Raw genomic sequence first — 26,580 nt, 5'->3', positions numbered from 1 at the left:
GCGATTGTAATCCTACTGAGTATAAGAGAACCGCAGGTTCAGACATTTGGTGTCTGTGCTTGGCTGAGGAGCCAATGGTGCAAAACCACCATCTGTGGGATTATGACTGAATGCCTGTAAAGGAGAATTCCCCTTAAAAGAGGGTGATTTAACGAGACAGGTTTATTTAAGGGAAATTGTATTGATGGAGCAATAAAGGACAGAGTGCTGAAGTCACACATTTGGGTGATTGGCGGTTCAGAACCTTTATCTCTTTGCTGTTTGGTTGAGTGTGTTGAAACATGTTAAACCAAGAGGTGAAACTGTTGGTGCACTTGTCAGTTTTGACATTAATGTCCAGAGTGGGAGGATACCTTAACTAGCCAGTCAGTGTGATCCGAATCTATTTACCTGTAAAACAGGAATACTATATTTTCAATTTCTGAAGAAAAAGAAAACGAAGAGGACAGGATTTTTTTTTTTACCTGTAATGGAAAACAAGTTTTTTTTTTGTAACAAATATTTACATTCAGCCAAGTTTTCCAAGGTTGCCTGGGATTAAAATTATGTTTACGCTGTTTTATAGCCTTAGGTTCCTTCAAGAACACTTAGACTGACCGCCTTCAGAAGAATTCAAAACCAGTTAGTTGAGAATAAATCTGCATTCATAAATATTTTTTTATTTTATTGATTTATTTGTTTGGTTTAGTGAGAAAGTAATTTCAGAAAATATGATGTACATCTTTCTGACTAGGACTCCATTAATGTGTAATATATTTACTGACCAAAAATAAAAACCCAAGGTCCATATGATTTTTTTTATTAAAGGTGCTTTAAATACATTGAGGAAGTTGTGTAACTCAGTGCTAAAGTCCTGAGTCTTCAAACCAAAGTGGTTAATTCGTAGTTCACCAGTACTTTCAGAAAGATTTAATTTTGGTATTTAACCTACATTAAAAGGACCTGAAACTACGAGGATTCTTACATTCAGTTTAGAATCCTGTTTCCAAAGATATTTAATCTCCCTTGAGAGAGTTTGTCCATTCTTAAATAATGGAGTAAAGTCTCCTTGGATTATCCTGTATCCTTTATTTTGTCCATAGTGATGGAACACATGTATTGTAAATAGGATGTTCCTGGAAACTGCTCTAAATTATTATCTGTTGCTATATCCATCATATTGCGAAATGTCTGAGTGTTGATGGTTTTGTATAGTTGTGTTGCATAGGGTAATGCAGTCTTGTGCTCATCCTGTAAACTGGTCTGTAGTTGACAATGCATGAAGAATTACTGTCACTGATGTGAATGTGCAGTATATAGGGTAGTGCAAAGTTTTTAATTGCAAATCTCTTCATTATCTGATATTGTAATGGGCTTAATGTGACTGATTAGCCTAGATTTTATCTTTGTTGCTTCACATATGCAACTTTTAATTACAGCATATTAAAAGTGACATGTCCTTGGATTAAATTTGAGCTGTAATAAAAATGGCATAAAAACAATATGGGTTATTTTTTTAAATGAGACATGGTTATCTAAGCATGATTTATGTGAAGTTACCAGAACTAACAAATCACACCACAGTAGTAGTTAATAATAAAATTGTTCACTTTTATTTGCTTGAAACCTAAAACCCTTTGTCTTAACACCAGTGGAGGTGGAGATTTGGAGATAAAGTACATTAAAAAAACTGTCGACATAATCATCATAGATTTCTTATACACACTATTAATTATTGCTATGAAATCAGTATTATAATTGTATTAATTGTAGAGTTATTTAAAAAATCAGCTCCTTTTCAAATCAGTGACATTCAGATTCCACTGAAGTGAGATTTCAATAGTGAGTTGCTTATCTGATATGTAAGAAACTGCTGCAGTAGTGAACGAAAGTGTGGTTAAAATCTTTTTAATAAATACTGTCATGTTGGTAAAATGATGAAAAGTTTGTTTTACTCTTTACTGGGTCATTGGCTTGAAACGTGTCGACAATTAATATTGTCTACATTCTACTTGATTTTGTTACCTTGACAATTCAGTCATGTCAGGACACTTAACACTGCTGATATCCTATCATACATTATTAATATTTGGAAAGGTTTAAAAAGGTGCAGTGGGATCCTTCTGAATTCTGATTTTAAAATAGTACATTCCTTGATGAAATGCATTCTATTTCTGGTAGAATAATTCTTTTCTTACAGCTGTAGAGCTCTTTTTAGAATCAATTGTCTAGTATAGTGTAGATGGATAAAGTCGCATATTGTACATTTTAATCAGGTTTGACCAAATCTCTGTGAAGATCTAATTTTAAACCTCACTACAGGGAAGAAAGACCAGCCCTTTTGTTTTTAAGAGCCGCCAGTAAACTTTTTTTTATAATAGTTTAACACATTGCTAAAGCTTTAACAAAGTCCACGTTCCAGCTGAAAGAAATCATTCTTTTGTTTAGGGTTAAATTTGAGAGTACTGTATCTTTAGAAAACACTTCATACTTAATTCACATTATCAAAGATATGACAGATTACAAAATATTTTTTCTAATGAGATTTTTCGCTTTGATTTCTACAGTTCTGATCCCTGAATATGGAAACAGAGGCTACAGATGGCTATCTCGCTAGTAAGTTTAAATTTAATAATCTATATGTAATTTAACTCATGTAATTGGTGGTGGTGGAGGGGAGTCCCCATTACATGTAAAAGCGCTTTGAGTCGAGTGTCCAGAAAAGCGCTATATAAATGTAAGCACTTATTTTATTTTTATTATTATTATTATTATTATTATTATTATTAACTCACTGAACTAAAAGTATATTAGCATGATATTACGTTTAATATTAAAAACACGTGTGAACTTTTAAATTCTGAAATGTTATAAAAATAGATTACATTGGAGATTATATTATGTGGTCTTAGAAATATCCTTTCACGTAAAAAAGGAACATATTTTATGGGCTATTCGGTTCTTTACTTGCACAATTATAATGATTAGCTTTCTGTGTTTTAGAATTAAAAGGTTAAGCTTCTGAATGTCTTTGTGATATTCTTATCTTTGTTACATAGAATGATTGTTGCTCATCCAGGCTTGATAATGGTGTTGCTCAAATGACCCCTAATTGTAGTGTTTTCCTTTGATATCCATTGTTGTTACAGCTGTCAGGCACTGTAGACTGAGTGAGTCCTTCATTCATTTACAGATTCATTCATACCACTGGGTCTCTAGCTGCCTGCTAGTATCACAAAACCAAATGAGCTATAAATTTTCCTATAAAAACTGAACATTAACAGTTGACAAAGGTTAGGATAAAGCTCAGATATGCTGTTTTCTCATTCCCTTCCTGTTTATATACTGTATATAAATTGATTTTATACAATAAAATTTATAGTGACTCCATTAGAACACCTTTCAGAAATGTTCATGCGACATACTCAGTTCTAATTATACTGTAAATGCAGTATATATGTACAGTAACTGCTGTACGATATTGTGTTTTTTCCTTTGGGTAGAGGGGTTGCTATCTCACACCCCATCTACACTACATGTTTCCTTCTCTGGTTTTCTGTAGGCGCCCAGCATTGTGAAGGTATCAATAAACAGTTTTGATCAGATAATGTTTGTTTGTGAAAACACAAGGGATTTTCCGATTCCTAATAGAAGAATTGACCTGCAGTGCAGGTGGCTTAGACGGAGAAGGAGAGGTTCATTCCAAGAGCAGAGTCTGTGAGCAGAATGAGTCAGCGAGGACAGAGGCCATCTGTGACTTCTATACAGACTCCAGTTTGGAGATGAGTTTTCTGTTACAGTGTTCTTGAAAATTTTTCATCGTGTTAGCTTCAGCATTTCAGAAGAGACCTGGAACGTTCCTGAACAGTCACGTCGCAAAACTCGCCGGATAATAAAATCTGACCGGGTTTCCAAGTTCCAAAATTGTGCCTGACAGGGCCCAGTGAAAGAAAGTGACCCCCGTTCAATTTTCAGTGTTGTCCCGAGCTGTGTTTGTTTTAACAGCTTTTAAGACAAAAACGATGCATCACATTAAAACAATGAGCTTATGATTTGCATGTCAGCATACTGTATATTAATATAGATTGCACTAAATAGAATGGTTATCATATGTCCATGGGGTGTCCAGTCAAGGGTATATAAATGTGAAACTTTTGCCACTCAGGTTTTTACATGGATCTGAGAAAAACCCTAATTAAAATTCTGAATTAAAATTAATTGTAATAAAATCCTTTTGCGGATTTGAAGGATCTTAAGTTCCAGCTCCCTGGTGGGCTGTTTCCCAGTTACCCCGGAAAAAATATTTGGGACTAATTACAGTCGTATTACAGTCGGACGCTTGACTATTATTGTAGCTCCGAATGTCAGAAAAAAGGCTGCTGGAAGACTCTTCTGGCCAAAGGAATCACTTGACATTTAATAACATGTTCGACTCTTGACAGTTAGTTATATGTCCAGGAAAACAATATCCTGTATCATGTTATTTACTACTGTACTTGGTACAGAATGATCACAAAGGGATCACAAAGCCTTCTCTCGTTTGTAACCTTAATGTTCTTCATGTTACTGTTGCTATAGACATGTATACTCTCCCGTAAGCCCTTAGATATCCAAGCCCTGGTTTCAATTCCTCTGCAGAAGAGGTTTCCTGACAACCTTTCGCAGGGCTTTCTTGCTTTTGTCCTAATCCTTCCGTAGAAATACTGTGTGCTTTCCATTGAAGGTGCCACCATTTGGATGTTTTCTGTATAATATATTGCTCTTCACTGTGTGATTGATAATGAAGATCAAAGCCAAAGGTGATAAGTAATTCTGTTTCGATCTCATAGCTAGGTGATAACCCTGGGACTGCTGTCCGATTTATTGTGCAGCTTTAGTGCTTCGATTTTTTTGTTTATTTCTGTTTCTAACTTTAATAAGGTAAATGAACTATTCATCTGGTTGAAAATAGTGGCTGCATTTTAGTTACAGAAGAAAAAGATGTATCGTATTTAGATTCAAAAGTGCTATCTTGTGTTTTCCTGTAAAAGTTATAATCTGAAGGGTGGTACTGTACCAGGTGTGAAGAGGTACCATCCTTGCTCTTTGCTTTGCTTTCAGAACCATCAGTTCAGAACGTACAGTACTGAGTTTGCCTTCAGAGCACTAAATCCTGATGATATTTGTATAAGAGGTTCTCTCTTTCCATAAGTAGAAAAAAACAGGGTGTCTCAGGGTGTCTTGTTTTTCTAAATTTCATTTCCTTTTTTTTTGTTAAGATAAAACAACTCTGAGCTTAAGCTGACACATTAAAATTTTAGTCCATGGGGAGAAGAATGATCTCCTATTAAATATTCACGGATCTAACTAAAGTCATAGCTTAAAAACAGTTTATGCATTTGCTGACAATAGACTACAGTCTGTGACATTTGCAATAGTGGATAAAGATGTTAAGTACAGTATGCTTCATTTTAAATTCAGTCAAACAACCTTTCTTGTTTTTTTGTGCAGGAAATTTTTAAGTCAGAGTTAATGTGCCAAGGGTACCCTGAATGAATGCATCAAATGAAAAATGAAAACACCTGTAATTCTAACAAATCTTTTATTAGGAATACAAAGTTCCAAAAATAAGCTATGCAGAAGTTTAGTATACTAATACTGTAGGCATGTACTGTAGCAGGAATTTTTATATGTGACAACAGGCATTCATGTACAGTATCATTATTGTTATTGTTTGTCTATGTAAAATACATAGAAACCATTACAGTACTGTATGTCTTATAAAATATCCTTAGAAAGGTGTGTTATAGGTTCATAGTATATTCATCTAAGAGATAAAAACATTTTTAAAATAGTAATAGTAATAATTGAATACTGAATGGGTTCTGGACAGACACACTTTTTAATTTATTGTACTGTCATGGTATTTGTCATCCTTATTAATTCAACTCATTAACATTCATTTAAGTAATGAGAATGCTGGCCATAAAGATGTTTATTTTTCTCTTAAATCTAAAATATTGAAAATTATTTTATTTTAAAGCCTGTTATGGATAACAACTAGCCAAATGTAGCCAAATATCCAAATTATCTTATATGTTCTTGGGATATGACTTAACAATACAGAGATTATCCTAATAAAAGACAGTCTAACTCCTTAATGTAGCCTTAATAATTCCCAATACCACTGCACTACCCCATTCAAAGCAATGCCATTGTGATACACAGAGCATAATAAACCTTGTGTGGTTTCTTCTGTGCACACATTCTAGCATTGCTAAATGAGACACAGAGCTAAATTTCATCAGACAGTACTCTGTTCTAATATTGAGTAAATTGTCATCAGCTTTGATATGGTAACGACCGTCAGGCAGCTTGATGTGATGGCTTTATGTTGGGGGGAGGGTCTGTTTTGGCTATTGGCAGCAGATTTATCAAGTGGCTGCAACTGGGTTAAAGAATCTTCACCGTTTATGTTACCAGCTGCAGATAATGCTGTGACTAAGTGATCCCTCAGGTGGTCTCTCCATTGTTATTGCACACAGTTGACCAGGTCTAAGTCAATCACAGGTGTTTCCTGTCAGTTGGTGTTGCTGTGGGGGGGGGGGGGGGGGGGTTAATGATGTTAATGACAGATCCTGATTGTCTTAGTGACTTGATATTGTGATGTTCATGACGGCAACAATCCCAGAGCATGATCCTTCTGGTGGCATTGTTTTAGGGTGATTTAAACCACTAAACCTGTGTATCTTTTGCACATGCAACCATCCAAATGGGAAAGTGAGCCGTGACATATTCTGTAGCATATTGCAATACTGTATAGTGCTCAAATGCTGTGACCGTTTAGTACTGCAGAATTAATCAATAGTAGTAAAAACACATGCTGCATTTCTGAAGAGTTTCAGTGTAGGCTTTCTTCTGAAATTAGCATAGATGACTCAGGAGATACCATAAATGAAAATACATCTTCAACTCTTCGCAGGTAATCGTGCAAAATGCATCTAGTCTGCGGAAAAACATCAGAAGCACAAATCCTTTTTTTTGTCTGTTCCCTACAGCAGTAGCGTCCACAGCAGGCATTACCTGCCTGACAACTGAACTGGTCTTTTGTTGTCTGTGTTGTTTTTCTTTCTAAAATCTGAGAACCTCGGGAGAAAATAATAAAATTGTAGATCTCCACCGTTCGGTTCAGGAGAGGATCTTACTAGTCAGCCTTGTTGAGGTTAGGGACCTACTGTACCTGATGAGGGCTGGGAGATTAATTATTGAAATCTGAAGACTCATTGTAACTTCAGTCTTCAGTCATTTAAAAAAAAAAATCGGAATTTCCTGCAAGGAATGTGCGCTCTATAGACACGCTGAGGGATGGTCAGGAAGAATGACACTTGGTGGGACAGGAAAAACCAGATCCATGATCACTCTGTATTTTGAACTTGCGAAGACTAGGTGTTGTTTGTTTGGGGATAACTCCTGAATATTTCAGCGGCTGTTTGTTACGCCCCATTGTCCTGACTAGGCAGCAGCGCTGAGCTGTGGTTAGAGGTTCTGGATGACGCTGCTGTTGTACCTGTGAGCAAGACACTGCAGCTGAGCTGTCCAGTAAAGGACCCAGCTACATGAATGGGTGCAGATTTAAGTAGGTTTAAATAAAAGCATCAGCCAGATATGTTAGTAATATTGTAAAGTTTCAGCTCCTGGCTTCTGTCCCATCTAGCTCTGGGTTTATTCAATGCCAATGACTTTGTATAATACATTTCACATTTTCTTTCTTCTTATTTAATTAGCAGTTTTAGTGGGAAGCCCTTTACTTTTACCGTACTGGTCTGATATTGGCTTAAATGGACGATACATTTAATTTAGTATCTTTTTGTTGATGTAATGTCCTAGGGCAAAATGCAGTAAACTCATTGGTACCATGACAAGTAACTGCAAGTCGTGAGTGGGTCATTTGCATAGACTTAGCATATTTACAGTGCGATTACATCCACATTCTTCTTGCACAGATTTTTGGAGTACACCAAAAAGTATAGACATTAGGACAGAGCAGTTATTTTCTCAAACATATTCTCAAACATCTGGAGTGCTCACTGAAGCTACTTATGCATCAATGTAATAGAAGAAAATCCATTATTAACACTCTAAAAGAGAGTTTAGTCTACCCTATATAAACTTTGATAAATATGATGTTTATAGAATATTTACAACAGTGTAGTTGTATAAGTTGTGCATAAAAACTAACAACAATTATTGTCCTGGCCAAAAAGTCACATTGATTAATTGTGAAGTTGGATATTAGTGGCATTATTTGATTAGAATTGTTATTAAAGTCTGGACAATTGTGCCAATAGCCTTTTGGTGTGAATGCTAGAAGAAATACTAAATAAGATTTTGGTAAAACTGTGTATACAGTTATATGAACCTTAATTAAGAGGTTTTTACTCTCTGTGCCTTCGAAATCAAAGAGTTTCTAAGTACAATGCTGTGTGAATTATCCAAGTTCATTGTGGATGTTAAGTACATAAAAGTCTCCATCATCTTTTCAAGCTCCTAATACTGACCTCCATAGTGAGCACTAAGCATGAGATGAAAAGAGATTGCTAAAAGTGCTTGAATGACTCAGGATAACACAGTCTGATTCAGTGTTTTCATATCACTCATACGGTCTTTTACAAATCCACCTAAATACAGCAGAACCACAATTTCGGAATTAATACTGACCCCCACATCACCACCACACCCACTGAAAAGAGTGGGAAGAGTCTTGAATTCTCCTAAACACAGCCCAGCTTACAGTCAGTAAATGCATCTAGGGTTCTAGGGATTCTGAGCTCAGCTGTGTGGTCATGGAAAATGAGCTGAGCCGCTGCTACTGAAATCTGGACTGTGACATTGCTGTTGCCAGGGGAGGTCTGTTACCTGAGATTTCCTACATATCCGCTGTCACCCCTTCTGTTCACTGTCAGCGTTTCCAGTCTTACTAATACCAACTTCAATTGACTAAAAACGATAAAGATAATCACGATATAAAAATAATATTGTCTAAGTCTTAATGAGAGCATAAGATAAATAGCTGCTTTTAAAAGAGCGCCGTAAAATGCACTAAGGTTTGAAGTCTTTATTTTAGCAAAGCAGTGCAGTTGAAGCGAAATCTGGGGAATATTCTTTTACTGCCTTAGTGGAAGGATGGTGGTTGTCTTTTACTTTAAGGATGCCTATATTGATCAGCAGACAACAATACAAGAAGGTCCCAAACTAAATAGTTCAGGAAAAATGAATGTATAGTTTTATTGGTGATTTTGTGCCATAGTCACTTCTTCAACACAATTGACTTATCTGTAATAAAGTGAGATGATTTGTGTTGATGTGTAAGATGATGTGTAAGCTATATATCACCATGATCATGCGTGTAAGCATGCTAACCTCATGTACAAAGCTGGGAGGCCATTATAATCGTTCATCTTGTTTGGTTCCCAGTAGCACATGGATCTGAGAAAGATGAAAGGAGGCAGGATATTTGTTTCAACAACATGGCTGAATGGATTGTTGTTCCAGACATCCACAAGTCTTTTAGTAATGAACTGTCTTTTATTCTCAGTTTTAAATACTTCCATGCAGAGTCCTGTGGTTTGTTTTTCGCTGTTGGTCCTGAAGAAGTTTAACAGGTTTATACCTGTCATTGTTTGGAATACTTGGATTGGTTGCTTCGTAGTCTTCTCTTATGAAGATGAAAAAGATTGCGTTCTTTTAGTTTGTTGCTTTAGGACATACCTTTAAGCCAGGGATGTATTTGTTTGGTCTTTCCTGGAGTGATTACAAAGCAGCAACATCTTTCTTGTTCCTTGGTGAACACAGTTGTGAGTTTTCCTAGCACATTATACAATTTTAACATTACATCATCCATCCATTCAATTTTGGAACTGCTTCTTCCAATTCAGGATCTCGGCAATTAGCGGGTGCAAGGCAGGGTACACCCTGGACAGGACACCAGTCCATTGCAGGGAAAAATGCAGAGAAACACACACACACACACGAACACACACACACACACACACACACACACACACACACACACACACACACACACACACACACACAAGCTCAAACTCACAGCAGGGCCAATTTTCCCAGAAGCCGATTTAACTATTTAGTTAGTGCCCTGGGCCTGGAACTGAACCCTGCATTGCCCTAGCACTGCAAGACAGTAATGTTAACCCGTGTGTCACCATGCATTACATCGCTTAGTTTGAATTCTGAGGCCCTTAAGTGTTTCTGATTCCATCTTGTTTATGCATCCCTACATTGTCTGGAACAGTGGCTCACAATCCTGGTCCTGGACTACTCCTGAGTCCTGGAGTGTCTGCGGGTGTTTGTTTCCACTTGACCCTCAATCCCAAATCGACACCCGTTATTTAGATGTTTTTCAGGATAAAAATTCTGTTGCGACAGTGAAAATAAACTGTCACAGACGTTCTGAGGTTCATAGTGCTGCTACTGTAGTAAACCTGTCTGGACAACTAATCAGTTGTGTGAGACTAGAAGTGTACTTTGGAGGGGGATATTTGAAAGGACAGGTTTTGCCAGGGTGATCTGAGTACCAGTGATTTGAAGGCAGCGCCAGAGCAACGTTTTGAGTAGTTTTGCTTTTGCAGAGAATCTTCAGTGTGTATAATGGAAAGTGACTTTAAGGTTGTGTGGGGCAGGTAGCCCCTGCCCAGCTGTGATTTCATCCAACGTCTCTCAGACTTCTGCCATCCCGACAAGCTAGATAGACAGCATCACCCCTGACAGACAGCGGAGGGCAGCCTTCTTGTCATGAGAGAATTTAACACTATAATTCACTGTAACAAGTGTTTGTACAAGATCTGTTACACTTGTGGAATGTGAACGTGCTGTGAAACGGAGTGTGGATTTCCAGTTTTTATGGATGATTTACCTTCTAAATTGTTTATCATACTAAAGTTACTGGATTATAGCCATGTGTAATAGTCAGAGAATTAAAGAAACACCCAGTATACTGTACAGTATATACATATATTGGCCAGGCTGGTCTCTAGTAGGGCATTTAGTAACAGTGTTTAGCAAGCATTGTTGCCAGCACCCTGTGCTTACACATTTGTATTGCACTAGACCCCAACCCCTCCTACCAGCTTGGGGTAAGTTTTATTGCTCAGGAGCCCTTCATCCTGCTATAGGATTAAATAAGGCTTGATATTCACTTTTATACACACACATATATACAGTACAAGCTGGAATCATATGTAGTGCAACATAAAGAAACAATATATAGATGCTGGGAGAGCAAAGAATATATTGCCTTCATAATTTATGTGTTTCCTGTTTTTACTACTTTCTTTACATTTCTGAGAATGGAAAAGTCTTGCCTTTCATAATTCAGTGCAGATAGTTTCATAATAGGGCAATGTAGACTCCTACAGGTAAGAATGCTGTTATATAATATGAAGTGTGGTAATGCAAATTTGCTGATCAGTCACGGGGAGTTGATGTTGGATATAGGTTTTTTATTTTTAAATGTGCTAATACTGCAGCCTTTTTTGTTCCCTGCCAGTTTGGAATTGACAGTTGATGATCAGCTCTGCATATGAATATGACTCTAGTAGAGCTTTGACTTAATTATATTTGAAATGAAATATGGGATAGTTGTCTCACTCATCTTGCTGCAAGCCTGCTCGAACCCATAGACGTAAGCCACATGGATCACTGCTGAAAAGAATTTGAGCAATATCCTGTCAAGCCCAATCATACTTAAGAGATTGTAGTGAATCCCAGTCACAGTTATCTTTGACCAGAGTGATTGCAGTATTAATGTTTGTTATGGGTTGGTGCACATTGGAAATGTGTACAATAGTGTACATTGAAAATCTTCTTGGTGTTTCATTAAATAATGAGGTACAAGAATGTAAACTACATTTTCACCACACTTACTGGGGAGTATCCAGTAGGAACAATAGTAAAAGTATAGCAGTAAAATAGCTTTACTAAAGGCATATATTTGACATATAAAATGCAATTCCAAATCTTACAAAAGCTGTTCTCTTCTTATGTGCTTTCTGGCTCTTCAGTTTATTGCAGAATATAACTTTTTCTCATGATCAGTTCTGTGGAATGGCAAATTACTTCTTTCTGCTTACAGTTAACTCACATGAGAGCTGCTACACTTAGCATGAACTCCTTTTAATAAAGACTCAGTCACAACTCAGAACCAATTTGGCAATTGGCTTCTTTTCCAAACAGGGCTCTTTATAATACTTGACGGATTTGCTGAGAAAGCTGCAGGATTCATGTCTGATGTATGCACCTTATATTGCCTAGTGGAACACTAGATAGTTCCATTACTGAGTTCTGCAATTATATAGAAAAGCACATTTGATGTAGATTCCAGACAACAATGTTGTGGAATACTGTACTCTTATATATTGGAAGCAATGTTTTACATATCTTGAACTAGCTCTTAATTCTAAGTTTAAAATATTCAATTCATAACAAGAATGATTTGTATAAATTAAAACTATGAAAAAAAAACTTTGGCATGTGTATTGTCCAGAAAGAATATTCTGTCTACAAAGTTTGTTAGGGTTGTGGTCAGCGGGTTAACTTAAAGAGGGCTGGCATGCAAAAGGCATGCTATTGGAAAGGTCTTAGCAAGTTAGCACAAGGATAATACTTTTTGTTCCCCTGGCTGTCATTTTTCACCAGGGGATTGAAAACGAGAGCTCTCCGCGTTCCTCTGGGTATCAGGTTAATGCCTGAAACTCCGCAGAAAGGTGGAGTTTTCCCTGGGGCAGCATACCGAGATCCATCATCTCATGACCATAAGACCTCTGGAAACCTGTTCTTTACATTTGAAAAGCACAAACACAGTAAGGGCTGCTCTGGAATGTTTTACTAGTTTATGCATATGTGTTCCTGCGAAGGTCTGGGGTCCTATTCAGAGTGTATCCTGCTTGCTGGGATAGGCTCTTGCTCCTTGGCGTACTGTATTGGATAAAGCAGTTTAGAAAATGGATGGATGTATAGATGTTCATTTGATGCACTGTACAGCTGTACACTGTACACATACTTTTCCTTTCCAAGAGGACAAGTCACATTTTTTTCATGTAACCAAATAAGTTAATTGATAGCATATCTTCATTTCCCTTAACTGCTTGGAGATCCACTTACATCAGGAATTGAGAGACTCTCAAATGTAGTCCATTTAGGAGTCCAGTGCACTGGACCACCTGTTCTATGCTGCTGCGCAAAGGACCAGTGAGGACCCCGTTAGGTTTTGAAAGAAAGATGTTAATGCTACCAGTCTTTGAGCTGTTTCACCAACCTCAGTAATAATTATAATAAAACATGAATTAACATTACAAAGATGGAGTTTTTCATCTATAGATTTGGAATAGTATTTTTCGATTATCAAAAAAGAACTACCAAAACAAGATATTGTAGGTTGTGTATGAGATGTTAATCCTTCTTGCTCCTTGTTTATTTTATTTAATAATTTCTAACAGGGAATTCTGTGTTATTCTGTATCTTATTCTCTGCTTCTTGGGTCACACATCGTGCTGTAAACAGGACAGCCCCAATATGTTACTCTGTTATTAATATAACCCAGTAACTTATTAATAACAATATAATAGCTGGGTTATTATCACTCTCACATGTGGAATGTGGAAGGAGTTCTGCCAAACCCTGCCAAAGTAACTTTTTTACTAATAACCTATGCATTAATTCAGTATTCTGGTTTTCTGATGCTTTTTTTATTTATATTACAGTATGTTTATTAATCTGTGTTATAATACAGATGTGGTACAGATACAGTCTAAAGTATACAGAAAATACAAACAGTATCATTCTCAGGAGGTTCTTATATCATAATTCATCACTCCCATACAGTAATTACCTCTCTTATCTCTTGCTGGTGGGTTTTTTTTCAGTTTCAAATTCATCTGTGAACGAAATGTACATATGATGTTTGTACTGTATGTGATGCCCAGAATTTTAGACGAATTGTTACATTGTTAAAGTTTTTAAGGGTTGGTCAGTACGTTCAGTTAATTTAGACAATGTTTAAAACAATTCAAAACAGATACAGATTACACAGAAAACAGTCTGGTATACACAAGGTCTGAATTGTTTATGCAAATATTGTTTGGATGAGAGATTATTAATGCTACACTTTGAAAGGCAGTCATTTTACTCTTAAATAAGTGCCCTTTCTCTTGTCTCTCAGGTAATGGTGACTGTTCTCCCAGGAAAGACCACTCCAGGATGGTGGTGGACCTCTCTTCAAATACACCCAATGGGCGACACTCTCCTCTAGGACTCCACACCAAGAGTGAGTTCATTTTCCTTCATATAACCTCTGTGAGTACTCATATGTATATGTACACGTATATATATGAGACTCTATGTTAAAAATATTCCAGGTTAGGAGAAATAATATATACACAAAGTGCCCTGCAATGTTTTAGGACAATAAAATCAACTATGTTATATTTGTTTGCAGTCAAACATTTCTGTTTGAGATTAATATGAATGAGAGGATGATACATTTGTTTTTGATTGGTCACCACTGGAACTATCTCACATCTTTAATGATGATGTAACTAATGATGGCTGCAGCAGAATGAATTCTGACATTTGCGGAAGCATTTTGTCTGCTTATGTAGAGGAAATTGCTTCCATTCCTGTTGGGCGGCACTTCTTCATGCAGCATAGCAGTGGTCCAAAACATAACGTACAATGCAACCAAGGTGGTCAACAGGAGAAAATGTATAAAAACCAAGTCAATCTTCAGACTTAAATCCAATTGAGGATGTATTTTACATGCTGAAGAACATACTGAAGTCAGAGCACCGCAGGAATGGGCAAGAACTCATGCTGACTGCAGCAAATCATTTCAAATGATTCTACAAGTTCGGTGAACTCTGTGGCTTACAAACTTGTTGCAGTTCTTGGCACAGGTAACGAAAAACTGACTTTTACACTCAGAAATGTGCTTAAAGGGAATGTGTCCCAATACTTCAAGCCACTCAAGATCACTGTATTGAACCAAATTGGTTTTGTTCAAATATCATGAATTGTAACCATGGATTTAACCAAATATACAATGGCTGTTATGTAATGCGTTCATATTAGCTAATGCAGTACAGTGGAAGGAGCCAGCAAAATAATCGGTGCAGAACACCTTCAGCTGGCAGACATCTACATCAAACAAATAGTGTGGAAGGCCAGTATAATCACTGACTCTCATGACCACCACCTGCACTGAACTTGAGCTTCTTCCATCAGAGCATCAATTTAGACTACATAAATTTAAGTGCTATGTCCTTTTTAATTTTATTTTTTCATCATGCATGTGATGATCCAGTTTCTATGTTTTTTATTTGTGAAGGTTACAGTACTTAAGCTGCTAACCTTTTTTCTGCTCGTATCCACGTATGTTTCTTAGTTGTTAATGGGTTCATGTTGTGTTAACTATATTGTGTATTGTGTTGTCTTCTATACCTGCCTGTAGGATAATCGCCAGTCTAAAAAATAAAAGTTTAGACTTTGCTGTCCCAGTGAAAGGAATCATCTTCAGTTTTCTTTAATTGAAACCTGTGTTTTTTTGTGTATCCCTTGTTGTTTTCTGGTAGTCCACATAAGCGCATGACAATTCTGAACAAAGAAATGAAATGTAATTCATCTCTGAAGTTGCACTGTTGTGCATGTGAACGGAGCAGACATTTTTGAGGCCAACACAGCTGGCTTTAATTTCATGTCATAACCTTTTTTTTCCCCTTACCCGTTATCTGATTGTATAACCTCCAGTTCCAAAATATCTCATCCCTAAAGTGAACTGAAAAACAAAGAACTGATAGGCAGTACCAGCCATCTGATAATGTTGAGCATGTCATCGTGAGATGGTCCAATGAAAAAGGGAAGCACAGCATTCGTTATTAATCAGCATCTTGCAGGGACAATAAAAGCAGGACTCTGATCCTGCGATTGATATTCTAATACTGTTATTCACATTTCTAGAGAATGGAGGTTTCTTACAAAAACACCTACTGTGTCAACTTCTGTGGAAGAAACATATTTTGTCATATGAGAGGAAGGTGCTGGTGTACCTTCATGGCAGGAGTTGTTGATCGTTGCCTAATAAAGACGATTTCATCTTCCAGGCAAGATGGCGTGCCCCGAGAAATGGGTACTGATAATTGCTGCACGGTCCTCTGATAAAACATGCTGGGACAGCACGTTCATAGATTTTCAAAGGTGAAAAAATGTCTTCAATGGAACCAGTACTGAAAAACAGCCAGCAGTTTAAAACGTGACTCACAAGTCCCATGTTCTCTTTTGTCTGTTGAGCCCTGTGACGTTCGAAGCTTGCGCAGTGTTGCTCTTAAAGGGAGTGACATATTGTGCTTTTTGCTGATTTCATGCAATTCCCCTACTGTACGTGACATACAGTCGATGGCTCGGGCTGGTGTCAGGTACTGTACGTACTGTAAATCCATCTCAGAACTAGCATTGTTGTGCATTCAGCTATTAATTGGGACATACAGTAAGTACAGTATACAAGTTCATGCATGCTATGTAAGATTTCTAAATAGACCCCAACATGATTTAAGCTGTGGGATGCGGTGAATTAAATATATCTCATGTAAGTACTTAGCATTTATGTACAATCTGGACTTTACTGAGAAAAATGTATATGGCTATTGACTGTGTATTTTTTAAAATCCCATAAGGAAGGTAAACACAATGATTGATTTATTCACATGTACATAACTCCATATATTAATATTAAGGTCTGTTATAGTAGGATACAGTATTTTCTTGCTGTGTGCACCATGCTAGTTACACATGCTGGTGAAAATGCACCCTTTAGGAATGAGCGTGAATTCAATGTAAGGTTAAAAAAACTAAATGTGCAAATCCGGGTATTTGCCTTTGTAGCTTTTGAGTTGTAATTGCTTTTGAAGTGTGAATTTCGTTCACTGGCAGGTACTGTTGCAGCTCCTCTGCAAAAATGTGTAAATGGGGTGCACCTACTGTAGGCTTCAATCACACTGTTCTCTTTTTTCTTTTGCTCTTTTGAGCTGGGTTCCATAGGCACTCCCACTCGAAGGTATGTGCGTGTTTCTGGCTCAGGAGGCTGTACTGTTTGGCTGCAGGCCACTGGTGTCAGGAAGGGGCTGGATGGCCCTGCAGGCAGGCTGGGAACAGGTTTCTCAATACTAGGGTTGGGGACTAGGCTAATGGAGCCCTCTTATCTGTGCATGGCACAAATTGTTGCTTCCAGCCTAGACTTTTATGTCAGCTGGTATTGGTCTGCCTTTTTTCTGCACCTAACTTTATAAAAGTGATAGGAAAGTGAAAGACTGCATCTTCTGAGAAAGGTTATGAATCATCTTTTGATCCAAATCTGACTTTTGAATTAGTTTATTTCTGTAAGAATATAGCCATTCGTGTGGGAAACAAAGGTGATATACCTACATGAAAAAAAAAACAAGTAGCTGTTTGATATGTAGGCTAATTGTCTAATTTTTACACTCAGTATGTAAGTAAGATTAAATAAAAATGTCTTTGATATCTATCTGATAGACGCTACAAGGCAATACAAAAATTCAAATGCAAGGGCTCTTTTAACTTTCTCTAAGCTCTTTGTTGGGATAGTGTTGTCTGCAGGTATATTTGCATCACATTAAGAAAAAGACATAGATTTTTCTGTGTGGCACATTCTCCACATGCGTACTGGCATTGTGATCTTCAGGCCTTAATTTGATCCTTGGGAGAGATGTTCTTTACTTGGATTTGTCTCTGTGTTCCCATGGAAACCATTTCAAGTTCTGTTAGTACAAACACTGTAACACTTCATGAAGTGCACTGCCCTACAGAACCTCTAAATTTTCTGCACTGTTGCCAGGATACAAAAACAGGTTTAGAAATCTATTCTTTCTTGAGAAAAGTTAAACAGGATGTAATATACATCTGGTCACATAAATCCCTTGTATTTGTGCATTACCATTTGTTAGTGCATGCCACTTGTGAGGTGGGCAGCATTAGGAAAAGCCTCAGAAGGGCTTTTCTTTCCTTTCCACATTTTCTTTCTTTTCCCAATTTAGTGTGAAATGTTTGCTTTGAGTTTTACACATGCGTGATGAACTACAGTTTAGTTAACAATGAAAATATGGTTCTCCTTCTAGTTGACAAATAACAATCTGAAAAAAATTACTGCTCATTTTGCTTGGTGGTTGTCTTTAAATATTTATCTTATTTAGTTGATCTTCACACAGACAGTGTACAGTATATGTGGTGTGGGGGTGGAGAGAGAGAGTTTCTGCGACAGCCTAGGTTTGCCAGTGCAGAAATTTCGCCATCAGTACAAAGACTCTTAAACTGCCATGTTTAACAAAAACAAAAAAGGCAGGTTTGATTGAACAGTAGGGGTTTAATTATCATGTCACAAAGAATGTACAGATAATTTAGTATGATCAAAGATGAATGCCTTTAAGTGGTACATAACTTGATTCCTGAAATTTGCTAAAAGGTTTATCTTAAAAGGAAACAGGAATTGCTAGATTTCGAAGTGTTCAAGGTAGGTATGTTCAGTTTTATGATCAGGTAAGAATGCAAAAATGTACGTGTGACTCCTTTTCGTGGTACAGGTGTTCCAGGAGGAATTAGCTTTCATCTCCAATTTGTTTTTTAGAGGATTTTATTAGAAGTATGTTTGGGGTCATCTTCATGGACGTTTAATATTGAGAGGATTAGATCCTGCCTTTGTCAGCTTTACATAGGGTAACGTTATTTTTTATTAATGAATAGTAAAGTGCTCAAAGTAAATTTCAACATCAGTCTTGTCTGAGCTCTTCATGATTTCAAAAGAAAACTCAAACTTGAGTTTAGTAATAAGTGCACTCTTTGGTTTTGGAAACATCACACAAAAATGTCACCTGATTTTTGGGGGTATGTGTGTCTTCACTTCTGCCACACAGGATGATATAGAAGCAGAGTTTAATAAGGTGCTCAGATCTAAAATTAGCTAATAAACTCTAGCATTTTAACTATCACTTTCTTGAATTGAGTGTTCAATACTTTCAGTAGAGAAAATATTAGACAAAAAGGCCAAGCTAGAGTTTAATAAAAATAAGAAATGCATAACCTTATTGTTTTATTATTATTATTTTTAGATGGAAGGGGATAATATTTATGTCTGCAGATGAATCTCTTGAATTTAAGTCATGAAAGGTAATATTTTTAGAGAAGGAAATGTATATCCTATTTGTGCTGTAGTGTAGTTTAGGAACCCGGCTTTGTATATTGTTTCAGCATTAGCAATAGTGACAGTAGTCAACACAACTTTTTAGTCATGAGTTCATGAACGTTACCCAGTGAATTTGGCTTTGAAGATGGCACAAAGGGTATAAGTGTCATGTTTGCTTTTTATAAGAAGCCTTTTCTCAGCACAATCCACAGGGCAAACAAGTCTGCAGACCACACACAGGGCCATTGAACAGGAACTGCAAAGTTCCAAGTCAAGAACATAAGTTGCACAAAAATGAAAAGTCACAGAAGGAAGACAACACAGAGAAAAAAGAAATTCATAGAACTTAAGTGAGGATTGTGTGTGCGCAAGTGTTGATATTTGTATATCAGTTTGTAAATACTGTACATAAGAGTCTGATCAGCTATTGACAGACACTAATTTTAGTGGTATTCACTTTTGATTAGACTAACAATGTAGTGATTTGGCTAATGTTTTAATCCAATGCAATAAGAGATTTACATTTGTACGCATTTCAAGGTTTTACTGTACCCATCTCAGGTTCCTTGTTCAGTGCTACAACAGCAGTGCTCCACCTGAGATTTGACCTACAGCCTTGCCCGTGTGTGAGACTAATCCAGTGCTGCAAAAAGATACATAGCATACTCATCGTTTATCAATAATAAATACTAGACTAGAAAATACTACTAATATTAGACATACACAGTAATAGGTTGTTTAAAGGGGAAAAAAAGCTTATTTGTTGAAGAAGCTGATATCATAATCACATAGTCTTTTTTCTAATCACAGGGCATTTGTAAGCTGCCTTCAATTTTGAAGAAGAAAATTATATTCAGTATTCTGAAGAAGGCAGTAATTGTACTTGTCTCAATCATAAAGCTGTCATTCAGTTAATACTGCTACCAAATTATTATGACATTAAATAATTATTAGATGGATTCTTTCAATATTAAACATCTGTTGTTTAAATATTACAGCCCGGAGAGTTGACTAATTATATTTTAATTAATTTTTGATGAATGTTATACCATGAAATAAAGTCAATTAAGGTGCAGATGCTGCTAATAATGGGAATATCTAAAGTGCATTTATGATTGATTAATTGTACAAAGTAATAAAATCTTCATGGCGGTTTCATATATTTAAGAATTTCACATCTATAGTGTTTATCGTGAGCAAAACAGAAAAGAGAAGAAGCAACGCTCATACATACTCAGAGGTGTTAAAAATGATTCCGGCTCTCTTTTGTTGCATATTTATTGCTTCTCAGTATCTGCCAATCAGACATACAAATTAGTGTTTAGAAAAATTACAACAGAAATATGGAGGGTGTTTAACAATTTTCTCCCTTTCCTGCTGAGGATGGGCAGTGTTAATCACATGCCTTGAATCTCTGATTTCCTTGCCCCCTGCCTCCTGTAGACACAGCTCTGGCAAATGTTTTCCAAGCCACTCTTTAAGTTGATTTGGAAGATGTGAGCCTGTGCTTCTTGCAGCCCTGATAGTGTGTCCTCAGCTTTTCTGTAGGATGCAGTAGGCACTGTGAAACCAGCATTTTTTTCCTTTCCTACTTGCCTAATGCCCAATCAGTGTAGGAAGCGGGCTCTTAAAGGGTATGGCAGCAAATCATGGTCGGCTACCAAATTTCACCTCCTACTCTGCAGTGATTTGTTTATTGCAAACTCATTTCACTCTCTTTCCTTTGTGATTGGAATTACCTACAGTATGTTCAAAGACACTTGGTACAAGCCTCTCCCTCTGGCACTAAGACGACACAGTTGGTGCCCACGCCCTTGTATGCAGTTGTCAAATTCAAGCCGATTTCATTTGTTCGTTTGTTGGCCTACATTATCAGGACTTCACACGACAGAGCAATGTAGCCCTCCCAAAAGACCTATAGTTTATTCTAAGAGAAAAACAGATTATGAAATAATTTAATACATATAAGATAAATAGCCTGACTGCTTAACAGTATTAAATGTTTCCAAGCTATTTACTTTAAAACACTTCTACCTGATGTATGAGGTTAAGCAATCAGATAATCCTTTAATATACATCTTTATATCAATCTTCGAAGATAACACTATTGCAAAACAAATGACTGGCGACACCAAACCGATCTTTAGGCTTGACAGGATTCTTTAAAGGGAAAGACTGTTTTACCATCGTATGTCTAGTCCATCAAGAAAAAGTAAAAAGTTTAATATGATAATAATAGATTCAGAAGGAGAATCGACTTGCAATAATACAGTTACAAGGTATAGTGTAAGCTGCATTTGTTAGCTTTTATTCATGGCACCCAGATCACGGCTGCCTCCCTGACTCTTAACATGATTTCTTAACATGTCAAAAGTGTGTCATGTTGCTGTGCTTGGTCCCTTTTGGTGTTCATGCACAGTTTTTGTGGTGTGGCTGTACATAACCTCCTGTTGATAGTCTCCATTTCTAGGCTTTAGCTGACACTGCACCTTCTCACCCATGAGTGAGAAATAGTGAGAGTGCTGAGGCACAAGAGCAATTCTTTCAAGTGTCCTATTAAGCTCCGCTGTGGCCGTACAGTTCTTACTCACAGGCTCCTAGGACCTGAGTTAAGAGAGCTGTGAAATGAGCCACCAGTGTTTTCTACTAAATCTCCCATTTTTGCGAAGAAGCAGTCAAGTGGAAACCTTGTGAGGCTGACACCTGTCTCACTCTCCCACGTGTGCTAAGAGGCTCCCCACTCAAGTGTGACAGGAACAAGATGTTTGTGTGAAGGAGGACTGATAGATCGTGAGACAGCCCAGGCTGGGATTTCACACCAGGGTCTCTGAGGACTGCGGGTGTTTATCGGTCTTACTGGTCAATCTGTTTTCTTGGTTACGTCAACTTTATGACTTCAGTGTTCATTTTGTTATACTATGTAGCTCTGAACATGAGCTCTTGTGGGGTGAGCATGCTATTCATCTCATCGGTATTCTCATCCTTCCTATGATTGTCACAGGGTCATGCTGAGTTCTGAATGCTCCAAGTATATAGGCCTCCAGCAATCATTAATAGTAGGTGTAAATGAGAAGAAATTCTGCATGCATTAGAGAAGAAAAAAAGTTGCTTGGGATGAGTAATTTATTTGAGCAAATTCAGTTCTTAGTAACTTAGTTACTATTAAGGTCAATAAATAGTTATGACCAACCCTACACTGGTGTTGTTTTACAGCACAGATCAAGCAGGAGGCTGGGACAGAAGAAGAGGTGGAGAGGCAAGCTCTGGGCCTTGAGGAGGTGGTCCCAGGCGGGGAGGAAGGAGCTGGATTGGAGGATCCCATGATTGACAGCCCCAATGGCCTGCAAGACAGCGGCCAGGGAGGGGAAGGGCCGGGTGACGCAGGGATCCGACTGCCCAACGGTAAACAGAAATGTGATGTGTTTGGGATAGAATGTTTTGAGCCCAGTGTCCTTAAGAAACACTGGAATGATCACTGTTGGTAAGCAGCCAGGAAAAACGACCTATCAACCTATCCTTTTCCTATCAACTATACCCTGAATGTGCCTCAACACTAATTTTAAGACAGTCCTTGTCTTATTAGTTTTGTTCAGGCGGCAAAACCCTTTTAAATGTTGGTCCACTTCATCCACATTGGTGTCTACAATGACTTTATCCACATTGATATTGTCTCAGTTGACCAAGTATAGTCAGCTGGCCATGACACCTTCAAAAGTAGTTTTCTATGTATCTATAGTGCTCCTCCCATTTACATTTCCTGACAACCTAGAGTTGCTCTTACAATTTTATGCAAAAGTTTGGGCACCCCTTGCCATATTACGTTTTGTTGATTTTCTAAGTGAAAGAAGTTAACACAACCTTAGCACTGAATAACCTTAAATAATAATAATAATAATAATTAATAATTGCTTACATTTATATAGCGCTTTTCTGGACACTCCACTCAAAGCGCTTTACAGGCAATGGGGACTCCCCTCCACCACCACCAATGTGCAGCATCCACCTGGATGATGCGACGGCAGCCATAGTGCGCCAGAACACATCAGCGATCAGTGGGGAGGAGAGCAGAGTAATTAAGCCAATTTATAGAGGGGATTGTTAGGAGGCCATGATTGATAAAGGCCGATGGGAAATTTGGCCAGGACACAGGACACCCTTCTCTTTTCGAGAAACACCCTGGGATTTTTAATGACCACAGAGAGTCAGGACCTCGGTTTTACATCTCATCCGAAGGACGGCGCCTGTTTACAGTATAGTGTCCCCGTCACTACACTGGGGCATTAGGACCCACATGAGCCGCAGGGTTAGCGCCCCCTGCTGGCCCCACTAACGCCTCTTCCAGCAGCAACCTTAGTTTTTCCCCAGGAGGTCTCCCATCCAGGTACTGACCAGGCTCACACCTGCTTAGCTTCAGTGGGTTGCCAGTTGTGAGTTGCAGGGTGATATGGCTGAATTTGACATGTTTCTGTAAATATTAATGCACAGTTACTATTTCTTTGCTAAGTTAAAGGATTGAAAAAAATAAAACAGTAAATGTGGCATGTGCAAAAGTTTGGGCACTCTTCCACTAGTGTTATTTTTTTGTGAGGTCTCAGAACTTAATTGACTCATTAGGCCTTAATCTAAGTCAGGTGATGACAATTCCAGAGCTTCATAAATTCTCTGACTCTTCAAACCTCTCAGGTTACACTCAACAACCATGGGCTCCTCTAAGCAGCTGATCAGAAAATAAAGATAATTGACTCTTACAAAGCAGGGGATAGCTCTAAAAATATATCTAAACGCTTCCTGCTTGCAATTTCCACTGTCCGAAATGTCATTAAGAAATGGAAGTTAAGGGGAAATCTTGAAGTCAAGACAAGATCTGGAAAACCAAGAAAAATCTCCAATAGAACTACTCATAGACAGGTCAGGAATGCAAAGCAAAACCCCCATATCACTGCAAAGGACCTGCAGGAAGGTTTAGGTGGCACGGGAGTACTGGTCCACTGGTCCACTGTGCCGCGTTGCTGGCAAAAACATGATCTGCATGGAAGAGTCATCAGAAGGAAACCTAACCTGCGATCTCATCACAAAAGTCAATGTCTGAAGTGTGCAACTAAAAATTGAGCTCTTTGGCTACAATCACCAAAGGTACATTTGGAGAAAAAAAGGAGAAGCATTTGAAGAAAAGAACACCTTGCCAACTGTTAAGCATGGGGGTGGATCTATTATGCTTTGGGGTTGTGTGGCAGCCAGCGACACAGGAAATATTGTGCGGGTAGAGGGAAGAATGGATTCTACTAAGTGTCAACAAATCCTGGGAAATATTTCCTAAAGCAAGAATAGAAGGACTGTTAGCTGGCTACAAAAAATATTTGGAGGCTTTGGTTTCTGCCAAAGGGGGTGTTACTAAGTACTGACTGCACATGCCACATTTACTGTTTTATTTTTTTTCAACCTGTTAAAATCAGCAAATAAATAGCAACTGTGCATTAAAATTTGTAGAAATGTGTCAAGTTTAAGTTTGTTTGCTGCAAAGTGCTGTTATTAACCTTGTGCATTATAAGTGTTTTTACATAAACGTTACATGTTTTTCATGATTGCTTGTGGTCTTGCTATGATTGCTATGATCCTTGTAAAATTCTCAAAACAGTAGTTTAAAGGGACAAGGGGATGGCTGATATTCAGGATAAAATTAATCCTGCTTTGGATGTATTATCAAGGAGAACATTCATGGTGTCTTCCCTATCTCGTTATTGTCTTACGGTATTCTTGAGTGTCATGCTTTAGCAATGGGAGATCATTTAGTTTTCAAATGCCACCAGTTTAAACAAGATTTATACAAGTAAATATCATGTTATTTATTTTAGTAGCAGTCTCATCCTGCGACTCCCTCTGGTTTAGCTCTATAGTTTAACCACATTACAACGTAGATTTTGTGCTCCTTATTACGAATTAATTTTGCCTGATGCATTTATCCAATGCAACTCAAGTTTGCACCCATTTATACAGCTGTGTATTTTACAGGAATGCTTTGGGTAAAGTATCTTGCTCAAAACAGCGTCTGACCCACAACCTTTCAGTTAACAGTCCAGAGCCCTACCCACTGCTCGACACTTCTGCCTGCCTAGCTCTCGTCTGGGCTCGGATTTTACTTAAAGGAAACCGCCGCATACTGTATGTCTGGCTTAACCTTAGTCACGTTTTACTTCAGACATTTTGGATATATAATGAAAACGGACATTTAATGGAAAATCCTAAGAAGGTCCATTATATTTGAGTGTACAGCATTGCCTCTACAGCTATTATATTGTCTTTGACATTACTAGAAAAATAATTACTTAGAAAAACAATTATTTAAATTTACAACTAGTAGTCCAAGATAATTACCTACTCGGATCTGGGAAACTACTGTTTAACTAAAATGGGAGGACTATGTATATAAAGGGCTGTGATTCCTATATGGTTCACCCAGTATAGACGTAAATACCCATGAAGTAAAGCTGACATTCTGCACTTTAACCTTATAGTCTTCGTTTCGTTTCAAATCAACGTTTCAAATGTGCTGGAGTACAGAGCCAAAACAGCAAAAATGTTGTCACTGTCCAGATACTTATGGACTGCACTGTATGTCACTTTTTACAGCTCATACATGAACTGGCTATGTGGGAGGAATGTACATTATATTAAAGAGATTGTCAAGAAAGGCATTTCAGAGTATTGTGTCTGTTTTTGAGCAATAAGGAAAATTAATCTCAAAAGGCTTGTTTACTCATGCAGAAACAAATCTATTTATGAGTTGGTATAAAATTGATTGTGGCTCTTTTTTCAAACCATAATTAAAAGACTTGCATTAATTGACTTATTAATTAATTCGCTATTAAATTACCATATGCTTTCTTACAGTAGCCTTTTTGTTAAAGAGTATAACGTCAATGCAGCTCAATATTGACAAAAAGCAACAAGTGAAAGTTGTGGCATTCATCCGGACGTTTGTACATAACAGTATACTGTAGTTCTTTACTTTGCACAGATTGCAAATTTCTTCTCCATCTTTGGCTTAAATATCAGATTCTACTTCGAAAGAGTTTCCGTTTCAGTATGTCCTGTCAGAAACAATGTCCTGTTAACCATGTGATTGCTCTAACATTAGCTAAAATCTCATTGTTTCTTTATTGCCAGTGTGGTTATTTATTACCGATAACAGTTCTTGAGGATTGCTGTAGTGTTGAAATGCAATATGGTGTCTCTTGACACACTTTTTTCCCAAGTAAATCTACTTATTGGTCATTGTATGGTCATTCCTAAATGTAGGACTGCATTTCATGAGTTTCATGTGTTTGCTCAAGTCTGAGATGTGCATTGTTGTGATGCTTTTA

General features: G+C 37.5%; 1 protein-coding gene across 20 annotated transcripts in view; it reads left to right on the top strand.

The window, feature by feature from the left end:
- Window positions 1-26,580, top strand: part of ikzf2 (IKAROS family zinc finger 2) — a 62,326-nt gene that overhangs the window by 18,917 nt on the left and 16,829 nt on the right. For 9 of the 20 annotated variants that reach the window (XM_088605778.1, XM_088605774.1, XM_088605775.1 and 6 more), the window contains 3 exons: window positions 2,547-2,595; window positions 14,195-14,299; window positions 22,433-22,621. In XM_088605778.1, the coding sequence (XP_088461904.1) occupies window positions 2,562-2,595; window positions 14,195-14,299; window positions 22,433-22,621 (328 nt within the window). In that variant the 5' untranslated portion in view covers window positions 2,547-2,561. Of the gene's footprint in view, window positions 1-2,546; window positions 2,596-3,128; window positions 3,150-12,672; window positions 12,837-14,194; window positions 14,300-22,432; window positions 22,622-26,580 lie in introns of all 20 variants that reach the window. The other 11 variants (XM_088605770.1, XM_088605765.1, XM_088605766.1 and 8 more) reach the window with 2 other exon arrangements.

Source organism: Lepisosteus platostomus, chromosome 14 (genome assembly GCF_059453375.1).
Source record: "Lepisosteus platostomus isolate fLepPlt1 chromosome 14, fLepPlt1.hap1, whole genome shotgun sequence".
In the NCBI taxonomy this organism is placed as follows: domain Eukaryota; kingdom Metazoa; phylum Chordata; class Actinopteri; order Semionotiformes; family Lepisosteidae; genus Lepisosteus; species Lepisosteus platostomus.
Note: the sequence above shows the minus strand (reverse complement) of the source record. Positions and strands in the feature narration are given on the sequence as shown.